This window comes from Cetorhinus maximus, chromosome 3 (genome assembly GCF_964194155.1).
Source record: "Cetorhinus maximus chromosome 3, sCetMax3.hap1.1, whole genome shotgun sequence".
Taxonomy (NCBI): domain Eukaryota; kingdom Metazoa; phylum Chordata; class Chondrichthyes; order Lamniformes; family Cetorhinidae; genus Cetorhinus; species Cetorhinus maximus.
Window position 1 is genome coordinate 17,867,301 of NC_135881.1, and position 15,871 is coordinate 17,883,171.

Genomic DNA, 15,871 nt, shown 5'->3' on the forward strand with positions numbered 1-15,871 from the left:
GTCTGAGGTGCAATCCCCAGGGAAACTGTGACCTCAATTTGTCATATGATTGGGCTTGAGATCACCTCCAACTGTGTGGGTGGTCATCCCATGCCAGTGACTCTGAAGGTCACAGTGACCCTCAACTTCTATGCCTCTGGCTCTTTCCAGGGGTCAGTGGGGGATCTTTGTGGAGTCTCCCAATCAGCTGTCCACACTTGTGTCAAGTTGGTGACAGGAGCTCTGTTCAGGCAGGTAATGATATTTATTCATTTCTGTATGGATGAGGTCAGCCATGCTGAGCGAGCAAGAGGCTTTGCAGCGATTGCTGGGTTCCCCTACATCCAGGGTGCAATTGACTGCACACATGTGGCCATCAAGGCACCAGTGGGTCAGCCGGGTACCTTCGTCAACAGGAAGGGATTCCACTCGATGAATGTCCAGATAATATGTGAGCACAGGATGCAGATTCTGCAAGTCTGTGCAAGGTACCCTGGCAGCTCTCATGACTCTTATATCCTGAGACACTCCTAGGTGTCGAGGCTATTCAATGCTCCAGTCCGACTGGATGGATGGCTGGCTGCTGGATGACAAGGGCTATCAATAAGATCACGGCTGAACTGATTGTGGCCTCAACTCCAATTCTGCCTACCCCCAATAAACTTAGATTCTTGACTGACAAGGGAGTCAATCTACTTCTGCTTTAAAAATATTCAATGACCCTGCCTCCACCATTTTCTGGGGAAGAGAGCTCCAAAGACTCATGGCCCTCTGAGTAAAAAAATTTCCTCCCATCTCCGTCTTAAATGAGAGACCCTTATTTTTAAACTGTGTCCCCTAGTTCTCGTCTCTCCTACAAGGGGAAACATAATTTCAGCACCCCTGTCAAGTACCCTCAGGATCTTATATGTTTCAATAAGATCACCTCTCATTATTCTAAAATCCAATGGATACAGGCCCAGCCTGTCCAACCTTTCCTCTTAAGATAAATCCGCCATCCCAGGTATCAGTCGAGTGAACCTTCTCCGAACTGCTTCTAACGCATTTATATCCTTCCTTAAATAAGGAGACCAAAACCGTACACAACACTACAGAAGTCGTTGCCCTGTACGACTGTAGCAAAACATCTCTGCTTTTATATTATATTCCATTCAGCTCACAACAAATGACAACATTCCATTTGCCTATTGTTTCTCACGTGTTGGTGCAGACTCGATGGGCCGAAGGGCCTCTTCTGCACTGTGATTCTATCCCACTTAGCATGGTGGTAGTGTCACACAGCAAAAATTGTGACAACAAGTCACATATACTTTTCTTGCATTTTCTTTAGTTTAGATAGTTGAGAGGGATCTAATTGGTTTTTAAAATATTAAAGGAATTGAATGTGGTAGATACAGAGCTAGTGATTCTTATTGTGGGGATATCCAGAACAAGAGGGGTATGTGTTAAAATTACAATTAGGCCATTCAGGAGTGAAATAAGTATTTAATTTCAGAGAAGTAGTTAAATTCAGGCCATATCTAGCATTTTGAGGTAGATGTAAAAGATCCTAAAACCTATTTTGAAGAGGGGAGTTCTACCTGGTGTCCTGAGTAATATTTATTCCTCAAATAACATCAATATAAAAAAGATTTTCTGATCATTCCCATTCTGCTATTTGTGGAACCTTGCTGTGCAGAAACTGGCTGAGCATTCCCTAATTAGAACAGTGACAACTGACATGAAGATGTGCTTTATGCCAAATAATGATTTCTAATCCACTGGCTGGAGACCTGAATTAAACTTTTAAAAACATACTTTTTAAAAACGCAAGAGATTAAAGTGACAGCCCAAGATGGCTAACTCCAACCTTCATTACTATGCTTTCCATATTCCAACTCATTGGAATGGCGTCCATCTGTCTGCAAAATCCATCAAGAACAGTGAGAACAATTCAGGGGAGTGTGAAGGACTCACATCTCCTGTCTCACTAGCAAGGCATCTATGGCAATCACCTGAGGTATTCAAATGTTGGAGACAGCATTTAAGACTAATCGCTTAGAAATTGGGACCCTGGCTAAGTTAACTTCTAGACATGAGCTAATCAAGTCACCTTTGGAACAAATGGGCAATGTCTTTTTTTGAATACCCTGGCAATTGGAGGAAGATCATGTGACAAGCCAACCCTTTGTATGTTTTAAGCACATGTTTTCTCAGCCAAACTAAGGACAAGCAGCTTAGGGAGAAGACCTAAGTGGGGTCCCTCCTGCCTCTTTCTCTCCAACACGCCTTGTAAGCTTTGAGCCCTGTTTGCTGACTGTGATCATCCAGGAATGCCCTGTGGCATAGAGAGATTTCTTTAAAGAATCCAAACAGGTACTTTCGTCTCCCAAAGAACAAGCAACACAATCATCCATGTCTTTAAATCAGAAGCATCGAGGCCATTGAATTGAGCCTGAAACCAGCAGAGTCACCAACTACAGACTATATACTCTTCTACCTTTTTTTATGGACTCTAATTTGGCTAACCTATCCTTCCCCACTCAGCAAACTATATGTATGTGAATGTGCAAAAGTCAGGGCATATTTTATTATTTTACTTAGATTGGTTTAAGTATAATAACATTAACTTTTTTTAAATTAAACTCAGGAAAATCTGTCCTATTGGTTCTTTTATGATCACAACATGTAAACAGTTAAGTACTCACTGAATTGTGAAATATATCATTTTCAAACAAAAAAAAACTGTTGTGAACAAAAAATGAAGATCAAAGAGGGGAGCCATTCAACCCCTCCTCACCTGGTCGTAACACGCTTCTGATTTTCTTATGTTCTGATGAAGGGTCATTGACCTGAAGCATTGACTCTGTTTCTCTCTCCACGGGTGCTGCTTGATCTGCTGAGTGTTTCCAGCATTTCTGCCCTTGTTTCAGATTTCCAGCATCCGCAGTGTGCTGCCTTTCGTTTAGTGACTACACTTCACTGACTGTAATGCGCTTTGGGAGTTCCCGAGGCGCCATATAAATGTATGTGTTTCTTTCCAACTGTCAAATAAAATAAAACCAAGACTCACCCATATTCTCTACAAAGTCTCTGCACTTTTCCACCAGCACAGGACGGCCAGGAATGAGAATCTCAGCATTGCCGAAATCCAGCAGCTTCAATACATTATGCTCCACAACGATCATATTCTCTGATTTCAGATCAAGGTGGAGAGTATGATTGAGATGGAGATATTCAACAGCACTGAGCATTTGTGTGAGCAACTCCACCACATGGTGCTCAGTGTAAGACGATCTACAATGGAAAGAAAACACTATGTTACACTTTGGTAAAAATTCTCTGATTACACGGTGGTGTAACCAGTTTTCTTCAGTTACACATCTCAAAATAAAAGGGCATGAATTTCTGTGAGGTTCTCCTGGTTTTATAATAGAAGATAAATAATTGTCGGGATATGGAGGAAGAGTGGGACTATCTATAAGACCATAAGACATAGGAGCCATTCGGCCCATCGAGTCTGCTCCGCCATTCAATCATGGCTGATAAATTTCTCAACACCATTCTCCCACCTTCTCCCCGTAACCTTTGATCCCCTTACCAATCAAGAACCTATCTATCTTGGTTTTAAATACACTCAATGACCTGGCCTCCACAGTCTTTTGTGGCAATGAATTCCATAGATTCACCACTCTCTGGCTAAAGAAGTTTCTCCTCATCTCTGTTCTAAAAGGTCTTCCCTTTACTCTGAGGCTGTGCCCTCAGGTCCTAGTCTCTCCTACTAATGGAAACATCTTCCCCACGTCCACTCTATCCAGGCCTTTCAGTATTCTGTAAGTTTCAATCAGATCCCCCCTCATCCTTCTAAGCTCCATCGAGTATAGACCCAGAGTCCTCAAACGTTCCTCATATGTTAAGCCTTTCATTCCTAGGTTCATTCTCGTGAACCTCCTCTGGACCCTCTCCAGGGCCAGAACATCCTTCCTGAGATACGGGGCCCAAAATTGCTCACAATATTCTAAATGTGGACTGACCAGAGCCTTATAAAGCCTCAGCAGCACATCCCTGATTTTATATTCTAGTCCTCTCCAAATAAATGCCAACATTGCATTTGCCTTCCTAACTACCGACTCAACCTGCAAGTTAACCTTAAGAGAATCCTGGACTAGGACTCACAAGTTCTTTTGCACGCCAGATTTCTGAATTCTCTCCCCATTTAGAAAATAGTCTATGCCTCTATTCTTCCTACCAAAGTGCATGACCTCACACTTCCCCATGTTGTATTCCATCTGCTACTTCTTTGCCCATTCTCCTAACCTGTCCAAATCCTTCTGCAGCCTCCCTGCCTCCTCAATACTCCTGTCCCTCCACCTATCTTTGTATCATCTGCAAACTTAGCCAGGATGCCCTCAGTTCCTTCATCTAGATCATTAATGTATAAAGTGAAAAGTTGTGGTCCCAACACTGACTCCTGCAGAACTCCACTAGTCACCAGCCGCCATCCTGAGAAGGACCCCCTTATCCCCACTCGCTGCCTCCTGCCAGACAGCCAATCTTCTATCCATGCTAGTACCTTGCCTCTAACACCATGGGCTCTTATCTTACTGAGCAGCCTCCTGTGCGGCACCTTGTCAAAGACCTTCTGGAAGTCCAAGTAGATAACATCCATTGGCTCTTCCTTGTCTAACCTACTCGTTACCTCCTCAAAGAATTCTAACAGATTTGTCAGGCATGACCTCCCCTTGATGAGACCATGCTGACTTTGCCCGATTTTACCTTGCACTTCCAAGTATTCTGAAATCTCATCCTTAATAATGGACTCTAAAATCTTATCAAGGACCGATGCAGGCTAATTGGGCTGTAATTTCCCGTCTTTTGCCTCACTCCCTTCTTAAACAGGGGGGTTACATTAGCAATTTTCCAGTCCTCTGGGACCCTCCCTGACTCCAGTGATCCCTGAAAGATCACCACTAACGCCTCCACTATCTCTTCAGCTATCTCCTTCAGAACTCTGGAGTGTAATCCATCTGGTCCAGGTGATTTATCCACCTTCAGACCTTTCAGTTTTCCTAGCACTTTCTCCTTGGTAATGGCCACCATACTCACCTCTGCCCCCCGACTCTCTTGAACTTTGGGGATGTTACTCATGTCTTCCACCGTGAAGACTGACGCAAAGTACCTATTCAGTTCCTCCGCCATTTCTTTGTTCCGCACTACTACTTCTCCAGCGTCATTTTCCAGCGGCCCAATGTCCACTTTTACCTCTCTCTTACCCTTTATATATCTAAAAAAACTCTTGCAATCTTCTTTTATATTACTGGCTAGTTTACCCTCATATTTAATCTTCTCCTTCCTTATTTCTTTTTTAGTTGGTCTTTGTAGGCTTCCAAATCCCCTGGTTTCCCACTGCTCTTCGCCACATTGTATGCTTTCTCTTTAGCTTTTATGCTGTCCCTGACTTCCCTTGTCAGCCATGGTTGCCTTGTCTTCCCTTTAGTATGCTTCTTCTTCCTAGGGATGAATTTTTGCTGTGTCTCCCAAATTACTCCCAGAAACTCCTGCCATTGCTGTTCCACTGTCTTTCCTGCTAGGCTCATCTCTCAGTCAATTCTGGCCAGCTCCTCCCTCATGCCTCTGTCGTTGCCTTTATTCAACTGTAATACCGTTACATCTGATTCCAGCTTTTTCCTCTCAAATTGCAGGGTAAATTCTATCATATTATGCTCACTAGGTTGCTTTTTAAAATAGTTGGTGCAGACATCATGGACTGAATGCTGTTTTGTACTGTTCTATGATTTTGAAGAACCGTACCACCCCACCTCAGTATAATGCTGGAAATAGCTAAAACCAACCAGGTACAACTTAGCTCCAAGGTTTCTGCCAAGTTTATTGCAGGATATCAGGAGAACCCAGTGAAAGTTCTTCACTATAGTGCAAGTTTCTACACAATTAAAAGGTAGAGAAATAAGTAACAGCATACTGAAAGTGACAATTTTAGATCAGGTCTTGAACACCACAAGAAGAGTGGCAAGAAAAGTTATGGAGAACAAAATTAGCTTTTCCTTCAAGGTGTAGGTGTTTGTCTGGGAAACAGATCACTTTCCTACAACAGGTATTTCTTGTCAGCAGCCTGTTTGGAGACATAGCCACCCATGTTCTTCTTGCTTCATTCTTTCCACTGCCTCCTGTGTTTATTTGATAGCAATGATGCTTGCATAGTTGCAGTGGTGGGTGGTTGGGTCGGGGGTTGGAATGGGCTATTTGGAAGGTCACTGTGGCACCTTACCAAACGGCTAAATGTTTTCAAAAAAATTTAACTACCTCTATTTTTTAAAACAATGACGCTAATTTCTGAAATAAAATCTGGCAGATCTGGCAGCACAAACTCAGACTAAGTCACTCACCATTCTGACTTGGAACTTGAAGCTGTTCCTTCATTGTCACTGGGTCATAGTCCTGCAACTCCCTCCCTAACAGCACTGTGGTTGTACCTACACCACATGGGCCGCAGCGGTTCAAGAAGGCAGCTCACCACCACCATCTCAAGGGCAATTGGGGATGGGCAATAAAAATGCTGGCCCAGCACACAGATTGTGAAAGAATAAAAAAAGTTAATGTTTCAAGCCTCTTCCTGCAAACGCTGGTTTCTGCACTGAAATCAATTGATCTCCCCCCACAATTAAATTTTAAATTCTCATGAAGGATACAGAGGATTCGCAGGTGACATTTACGTCAGCTTTGCTAGGGCACAAATGGACAGTAATACAATATGTGACATAGTTTCTTCATTTGTTCAGCATCATAACACACTCACCCGTTTCTGAGTAGTCATATTCAACTTCAAATCCGCAGGAAAGTTTCACAGTCAGAAAGGTGTCAGTGCCTGCTTTTAACTGGTTTACCAAAATAACAGTCTTTGTGGTCTGCACATAACTAAGGTTTACCTGCTTTCTGATTCAGCCAAGTGTCTTGCATCTCTCTGATCGTTCATTGGCCAGCCCTGCAGTAGGCATTTGTGCTTGGATAGAGCTGACTTGTCACTGAGGTAAACCCTGCAGAGGAGAGGTTTCTCCTCCAGTAGTTTCTGGATTATCTTATTAGGCTGATTTTATGTGGAGATGTATTCCCCACTGCCCCCAATGGAAAAGTCGGTTTTGAGCCCACCGATTCAGAAGCTGGCCATCCTACAGAGATATGCTGGGGGCAGCCTTAATCGATTCAGAATGGGCCTTACACACCCAACTGGGAGGAAGTCCACGCTGAAGAGCTGCTGGCCAATCTGATTGGCCGACAGCTCTGTAGTCCCAGCAGCATCAGGATTAAGCGGTGGCCACTGCTGGGATTGCAGCCAGTCCATGAGTAACACAACTCATGGAGCCCTGTCTCAGAGGTCTGGCTGGAAGAGCCCAATGAGGGGGTTGTGGGAGGCCAGGTTAGAGAGCCCTTGGTGGGGAGGGTTCAAGGGAGGGTCTGATCTTGGAGCGTTGCCTCTGTTGGGCATGAGCAAACCCTTAAAGGAGGTATCCCCTTTTTTCCTGACAGTAGCCCATCCAGTAAAAGATGCCAGGCTACCTATCTTGCCTCCGCCTTACCCTGCCACACATAAAATAGCAGTGGAGGCATTAATTGGCCATTTTAGGGCCTCAATAGGCTGAAGGGCAGTTGAGCTGCCTGACACCTTCCTTGCCAACTGTAATATGAGAGACAGGTTGGGTGTGGGCTGGCAGGTGATGGACAGGCTATCCATTTATTTTACCAATGCCTCCTCTCCTTCAATAAAATGGCAGGGGTGGGGGGGCGGGGGGGCGTGGGAAGTTGGGGTGCAGGCATAAAATCCAGCTCACTATCTTCATCGGACAAATCTTGATGCTTATGAAAGGGGCCAAGACCTCTAGAGCAGTGGACTACACTATATCCCTGAATGTTGCTCAATGCAGCGAATGTCCATTTTCGATGTATAAAGGTGACTCCTGAGTTTCTCTGAGACATTCCTTTATGACTGCCTGTTTGAGACTTGAGATATCGAGACCCTTCTAGGCCTTCATGCATTGGGGGCATCTAAGGGGATAGATCTTGATGTTTGGCTTTGAAATGATAAGATGGTGATCAGTTCAGCAGCCAGCCCTGCACATAGCTATCAATACACATACATCCTGCCTGTCCCTCTGCCTGGTGATGGCATAGTCGAATGGATGCCAATCCATAGAACAGGAGTGCATCCAAGATGTCTTGTTGCAGTTAGGGAGGCTGAAAACTGTTGGTAATTAAGAGCTCATGTGCAGACAAACCTACAGCAAGAGGAGACCATTGCTGTTACAAATGCCAAACCTGTGATTTCCAATGACCCCTTCCCATGCCTAGAAATATGTACCAACTCCTGAGCTGAAGTCACCAAGAATGACTGATTTATCTGACTTTGGCACAGTAGCAATCAAGGAGTGGAGATCATCATAAAAATTTATCCTTGACTTCAACAGGATTGGTCATGGAAGGGGGTGCACACATTGTTGGGAGTTGCTTGCCTGTTGTCTTGCAGGGAGAGTTTAAGCACCATCAGAGGATCATTAACACTCTTGGGAAGACAAGCCAACTTACTGATGAGATAACTTATGACAACAAAGCCTAAACTAGCTTCACGCAGTTCTTATTTTTCACAGCCACTCCAACAGAATGTGTAGCCTGCACTGATTTCCTTGAGGTGATTCTCCTCAGATAGACAACGTCTTGCTGAGAGTGGCAATCTGGACGCTGTACCTAGCCAGCTCTTTACCAACAAGAGCAGTTCTTGTCTCTCATGCCAATGGTGACCGGTGTCACCTTAGTGTGGTAATTTGAAGGTATAGACTTTCCTGCTGTCTATCAGGGGTCATGTGATGTTCTTGGAGGCTCCAGCCTATCAACCCTAAGTGCGGCAATCCGGGGGGTGGGGCTTCCTGACAAGAGTCCTAATCGAGCATGTGGCATCTGAAAAGCTGTCTGCAATAAAGTTTATCTGTTTCTTGTTAAAACCTGTCCGGTGCGTTAAGTCATTACATTTGGCGACAAGGGTAAAATAGCTCTGACGCCGCACCTCGCCTTGCTAAAGTAAGTACATCGAAACTTAAGAAAAAAGAAAAGACTATCCACCAGTCATGTCACTCTTTGGCAGAATCGATCCTTACAATGCAACTATGGAAGACTAGAGCCAGTATATAGAGTGCCTTGGTTTTTATTTTGTAGTGAACAAAATTACCACAGAGAATGTGCAGAAAGTAATCATTTTGAGTGTATGTGGTAGCAAGACATACAATCTCATTCGTAGTCTGATGGCCCCAAATGCGCTCAATTCTAAGTCCTTTAATAAATTAGCGGACCTCGTGAAAACGCATATCCAGCCGCAGTGGTTAAAGTTTAATTCCAGAGTTAGGGCCCCGGGAGAGTCCCTCGTAATCTATGTAACGAAGCTGAAGCAGCTGACAGAACATTGCAGCTTCAGGGACACACTAAATGATATGCCGCAGGACCGATTAGTTTGTGGAGTTCAGGATGATGCCATTCAGTGCTATTTACTTGCAGAGGTCAACAGCGACTTGAAGTGTGCCCTGGAAATATCACTCACCATGGAAGGCGCTGCGAGAGACTCTCAAGCTTTGCAACACATACAACATGGCACTGTTCTTCAGACAGGGCTGGAACCTACTGCCGGGGATGACGCGAAAACTAGAGGCACAGCATCAAAGCGAGAGGCAACGTCAGCTGTTAGAAACATGAAAAGGCCTTGCAGAAACACTTCAGCAGTGACTCCAAGGTTAATTTGTTAAAGATGTGGGGGGTGACCATAAACCAGACATCTGCAGATTCAAGGAGGCAGAATGCCATTACTGCCAGAAGAAAAGCAATGCAGGATGAAGTCAAAACAGCCCAAAAAGCAGAAAACCAACATGACTGAATTGAAAAATACAGTAGAACCTGAAGATGCCGAGACCTACATCTATTCCTTGTATAATGTCATCACCGTAAAAACCGAACCTATCACTGTCACAATCCAAGTTAATGGGAAGCCACTAATAATGGAGACAGATACGGGAGCCTCAACCACAGTGGTGGGAGAGCACACATTTCAATACCTAAATGAAGGTACCCAGCCACTGAATCTGGAGTGGACAGCTGCTAAACTGAAGACATACACTGGAGAATCTATTCAGGTAAAGGTGCCACAGCACCAGTGTTTAAAGGCAACAGACAGCCCAGCTTCCAGTAATAATAGGGACAGGCAAAGGACCTAGTCTTCTGGGCCGAGGCTGGTTACAGAAAATCAAGTTTGACTGTTCTGAAATATTTCATCAGAAAACAAGAGGAGTTCCTGAACTGCTAAGGAAATACAATAGAGTATTTAGGGAAGTTAAAAAGGTTGCAAGCAAAAATATATATGTGGATCCTCAGGCGACACCATGTTTCTTTAAGGCCAGACCTGTGCCTTATGCGTTGAAGGAGAAGGTGGATATAGAACTGTGCCGGTTAGAAATGCTGGGCATCATCCAACCTGTCCAATTCTCGGAATGGGCAGCATCCATAGTTCCAGTGGTTAAACCACACCAAACCATACGCATTTGTAGGGACTATAAATTGACTGTAAACAAGGCAGCCAAACTAGATAAGTACCCTATTCCAAGGATAGGTGACTTAAATGCAAAGCTAGCTGGAGGCAAATTCTATGCAAAATTGGATACGAGCCATGCTTACCAACAGTTAGAGCTGGATAGCACGTCTAGAGGTGACGTGACTATCAACATACACAAGGATCTTTATCAGTATACTCGCCTACCCTTTGGAGTATCGTCTGTGTAATAAACTTGGTGCACTGGGCAGGTTTCTTACTTGAAACAAATAACTTTATTTACAGAGCTCATGTAGAAGCTACATGCTTGAACCAGGTCCATGACTAGAAAGCTCCACTCCTAAGATTACCTGTGCTTAGGGCTGTTTTGTCTGTACAATCATGTGACCTGTAATGGCAGTAGGGAAGGTTTTACTCACAATCATGTGCAATCTTCAAATGGAGAGTCTTTTGCAAGGACTTCCCTGAATGGTAGTATACCTAGATGATCTTCTGATCACAGGGTCAACTGAGACCGAATGCTTGGCCAACCTGGAGGAGGTGCTAGGATGCTAGGAAGAGTCATGGAAGCCAGCATACGAATGAAGAAAGAAAGCTGTACATTTCAAGCACCAGAAGTTACTTACCTGGGTCACAAGGTGGACGCCATGAGTTTGCATCCAGTAGAAGAGAAAGGTTGGACAATATAAGTTGCGCCCTCACCGTCCAATGCAACTGAGCCCATGCCTTTCCTGGGTATGATCAACTACTATAGCCGCTTTTTGCCAAACTTATCAACTGTGTTAGCACCATTACACTTGTTGTTAAAAAAGAATTACCGTAGGTCGTGGAATTCACAACAGGAAGAAGCCTTTGTGAAAGTAAAGAAACTGTTCCATTCGTCGTGTTTACTGGTACACTACGACCCATCGAAAGAATTGGTATTAACGTGTGATGCATCTCTTTATGATGTGGGAGCTGTGTTATCACATAGAATGGAAGATGGATCAGAAAGGTCTATTGGCTATGTCTCGAGAACCCTCTCCATGGCCGAGAAGGGTTATTCCCAGCTAGTAAAAGAAGGTTTATTGGTGGTATTCGGAGTGAAGAGGTTCCACCAGTATCTGCATGGACGATATTTCACAATTATGACAGACCATAAACCATTAATAAATTTGTGCAATGAGGATAAAGCCATTCTGCCAATAGCATCAGCATTGGGCTTTGATATTATCTGCACATGAGTATACCTTTATGTACCATCCTAACTTACGTATTGCAAATGTGGATGCACTCAGTCGTCTCCCATTACCAGATAGCATTGTACATGCTCCAGTGCCACAGGAAGTTGTGCTAGAACTGGATTTCTTTGATCCTTCGCCTGTGAGTACGAAACAAATTAGGAATTGGATGAACAGAGATCCAATTTTGTTGAAAGTCAGAGATCTTGTTTTGCAAGGGTGATCAAATTCACTTGTATCTGAAGAGATGAGACGACTCCATGCCAGAAAAACAGAGTTCAGTTATCAAGATGGAATTTTGTTGTGGGGATCAAGCGTTGTCGACCCTTCGCAAGGAAGATAACCACTCTTGACAGAGCTTCGCAGTGCACATCCAGGCATATCAAAAGGCATTTCAAAGGTGAAAATGCTTGCATGAAGCATGGTCAAGCACTGTCTCCATTGTCAACATCCATGGGAGCGGCCTGGTCAACCCTGGGTTAGACTACATATTGATTATGTAGGACCATTCTTAGGTATCATGTTTTTGTTGATCGTAGATGCACATTCTAAATGGATGGATATATACGAAATCAGATCACCAACATCAAGGCAACGCAACTATCGAGAAGCTGCGTCATCGTTTTTTCATGCATGGCCTATCAGAAATCATCGTTTCTGATAACGGTACAGTCTTTACCAGTATAGAGTTTCAGAAATTCATGAATTTAAATGGAATCAGATATATTAAAACCGCACCACACCATCCCTCATCAAATGGTTTAGCTGAGAGAGCTGTGAAAACTTTCAAATCTGGAACAAAGAGGTACTCGAGAAACTCGACTTTCCCACTTTCTTCTCAGTTATTGTACGACGTCTCATTCAATTATGGGTTCAACACCGTCTGAATTACTGATAAAACGCCGCCCACGTACAAGGCTAAGTCTGATGTTTCCAAACTTAGAGGGGAAGGTAGAGAGGAATCACGATATTCATAACAAACCTCACACATTCACTGTAGGTGATAGTATTCGTGCGGAATTTCGGAAGTGGACCTTATTGGGTTCCTTAAACCATTGTCTCAGGAACTGGTCCTGTATCCTTCCAGGTGGAAGTGGAAGGCAGAACTGTTCGAAAACACATGGACCAAATTCGTGATAGAGAGAAATTCTAACAACCAACTATTCCGCCTGTGATTAACATCGAACCATCAATCCCTGAGGTGACAGATTGACCTAGAATAGACATGCCCAATGTCTCTGTAGAATTGCCTAACTCAGAGCTGCCACATTCTAATGATGTATCTCATGCTGCAGTTCCTGATCATGTCGATCCTGTGGAGGAACCTGAAGTGAGCTTGGGCTACGCGGCTCTAACCGAATAAGGAAAGCACCTCAGAGAAAATGAACAGGATTAGCCACATAAATACTGTGGCTACAAGAGCAGGTCAGAGGCTAGGAATCATGCGACGAGTAACTCACCTCCTGACTCCCCAAAGCCTGTCCACCATCTACAAGGAACAAGTCAGGAGTATGATGAAATACTCCCCATTTGCCTGGGTGAGTGCAGCTCCCATAACACTTAAGAAGCTTGACACCATCCAGGACAAAGCAGACCACTTGATTGGCACCACATCCACAAACATTCACTCCCTTCACCACCGACGCACAGTGGCAGCAGTGTGTACCATCTACAAGATGCATTGCAAGAATTCACCAAGGCTCCTTCAACAGCACCTTCCAAACCCACAACCACTATCATCTAGAAGGACAAGGGCAGCAGATACATTGGAACACCACCACCTGGAAATTCCCCTCCAAGTCACACACCATCATGACTTGGAAACATATCGCCGTTCCTTCACTGTTGCTGGGTCAAAATCCTGGAACTCCCTTCCTAACAGCACTGTGGGTGTACCTACACCAATTGGTCTGCAACGGTTCAAGAAGGCAGCTCACCACCACCTTCTCAAGGGCAATTAGAGATGTGTGATAAACGCTGGCCCAGCCAGCGAAGTCCAGATCCCGTGAATGAATAAAAAAAAAACTAATTTAAAGAACGTAATGCATGGAAGAATCAAGGGCAAGGAAATGAACAGCAGGACTCCAAGATTAAACTGAAACACTAAAAAAACTTTACCTTACAAACTTGAACAAAACACACAATAATGACTAAATAGGTAGACTGAGCAAATAAAATAATGATTCTAAACGATATGAGCTTCTACCTTAATCTCAATCCAACAGGTTTACCCCAGTTTAATCTTTTTTACTGTGGCTTTCATTCTGTCAGGTTTTTAAACATATGCTGGAAATCAGTTTCTTTTTCTCTGGATCTGGCTGCACAGGTTACAGCTCAGGTCCATGGTATATTCCTACCAATATGATCTCCTGGTCCATGTATAGCCATTGCTGATGGTCAAACGTCATGGCCCACCAGACACATGTAGACACTCCTTTGGTGTCTATTCTGTAGCTGGACTTTTTTTTACAGAGCTACTCAGTTCTCCCAGTTCTCTGGAACTCCTCTTTTCCTCTCTAAACCTACAGAACTGAGTTCCCTTGTTAAACATGACAGATTGGACGCCTGCAGCTTCCAAGCCAGCTTCTCTTACGCCTACTTTCTCCTAAAAAACCCAAATCCCATCAGTTTTCCTTTTAGAGCATAGCTCTGCCGTCAGCAGTTTTGTCAATAGCAACCTCATGGCTTTTTTGCTTCTAAAAGCCTCTCAACTGGGTCAAAACTTCAATCATGGTTTGTAAACACACACTGGCATACTAAACTAAATCAAAAGTAAACAACCCTCCATTCACCTTAAACCAAAGCTTTATATTCTTAAGCCTTACTATAACCCGCAATGGAGACAGTTATAACCGACTCGAAATGTTGACTCTGTTTCTCTCACCGCAGATGCTACCCGACCTGCTGAGTTTTTCTAGCACTTTTTGTTTTTATTTCAGATTTTCAGCATCTGCAGTATTTTGCCTTTGTCTTTAAAATTTCTTGTTTGCTAATGACTGTGCAGGTTCAGAGCTGGACATGCAATGTAGCATGGACTTGTTATCCTGAGCTAGTAGCTTGTCCAAAACTCAGTAGTCTGCAGTATTCTGTCCCTTTTCAGTCGGAACTTCTGGGCGCAAATTGGCCTTAGCAGTCACTGAAACCCTACTAAACATGCCAGATGATGAATATGGTCATCTCGCTTCGAAGGGCAAACAAGGCTCAGATAACAGTGCTTTTACACCAAGAAGACAGAAGTTCGGGCCAGCATAGTCAGGAGCAGAATAAAACTCTCTAAACTGTCATAATGGGAAACAAGGTTCACACAGAACTGATCCATCTTTACCTCTCAGCCAGGTTGTGAAACAGCTCCTTCCCGTTGCAGAGTTCTTGGATCAGAACTAAGTATTTAGGTGTAATGTAGGCACCGTGAAGCTGAACAATGTTGTTGTGATGCAGTTTCTTTAGGATTTCATACTCCTTCAGGACAAATGGCTTATTCTGCTTCTTGTAAAGAGTGATTTTAGCTGCGAGCGACTTTCCCGAGGAGTTCTCTGTACATTTCTTTATGATGCCGAAGCGCCCTCTTTAAAAAAAAATTCAAACCGTACATAGAATTAAATATAAAATAATGTAGTTAATCTAATTAACATAAAACAAACTAAATCTGGGAATAGTAAAAAGTATTAATCAGTGAGAATGTTACTATGGTCTCAACCTTGCCTAAAATCACCTTACCTTGCTCAATCTCTCCTTCCAACAAAAACCTCTAAAGAAAAATTTATGGCCAGGAATTTCCTCAGAGTTGTAACCGCTCCCTGATGTTAGTGGATGTTAGTTACTAGATGTGCAGCGGAGACCAATGGTATACATATAATTGGGGGCCAGTTGCCTTTAACCCTGCATTTGGGGCACCTCCAACTATTCGCCCCACCATTCTCCCACAAAACATGTCTCCTGCTTGGTGTTCTCCTCTGTCTCTTGTGAAGCACTTTGAGGTGTTTTCTACTTGAGGGATTCTATATAATTGCAAGTTGTTGTTGAGTGCAGGCTGAACTGGTAAAAGGAGGCGATGATATAGTGGTAATTGTCACTGGACTAGTAATCCAGAGACCCA

General features: G+C 43.7%; 1 protein-coding gene across 1 annotated transcript in view; it reads right to left on the reverse strand.

Annotated features, from left to right (window-relative positions):
* Nucleotides 1-15,871, reverse strand: part of LOC144676415 (uncharacterized) — a 67,708-nt gene that overhangs the window by 13,620 nt on the left and 38,217 nt on the right. The window contains exons 10-11 of the mRNA XM_078536837.1: nt 15,101-15,340; nt 3,032-3,255 (exon numbers count right to left, since the gene is read on the reverse strand). Of these exons, the coding sequence (XP_078392963.1) occupies nt 3,032-3,255; nt 15,101-15,340 (464 nt within the window). The remainder of the gene's footprint in view (nt 1-3,031; nt 3,256-15,100; nt 15,341-15,871) is intronic.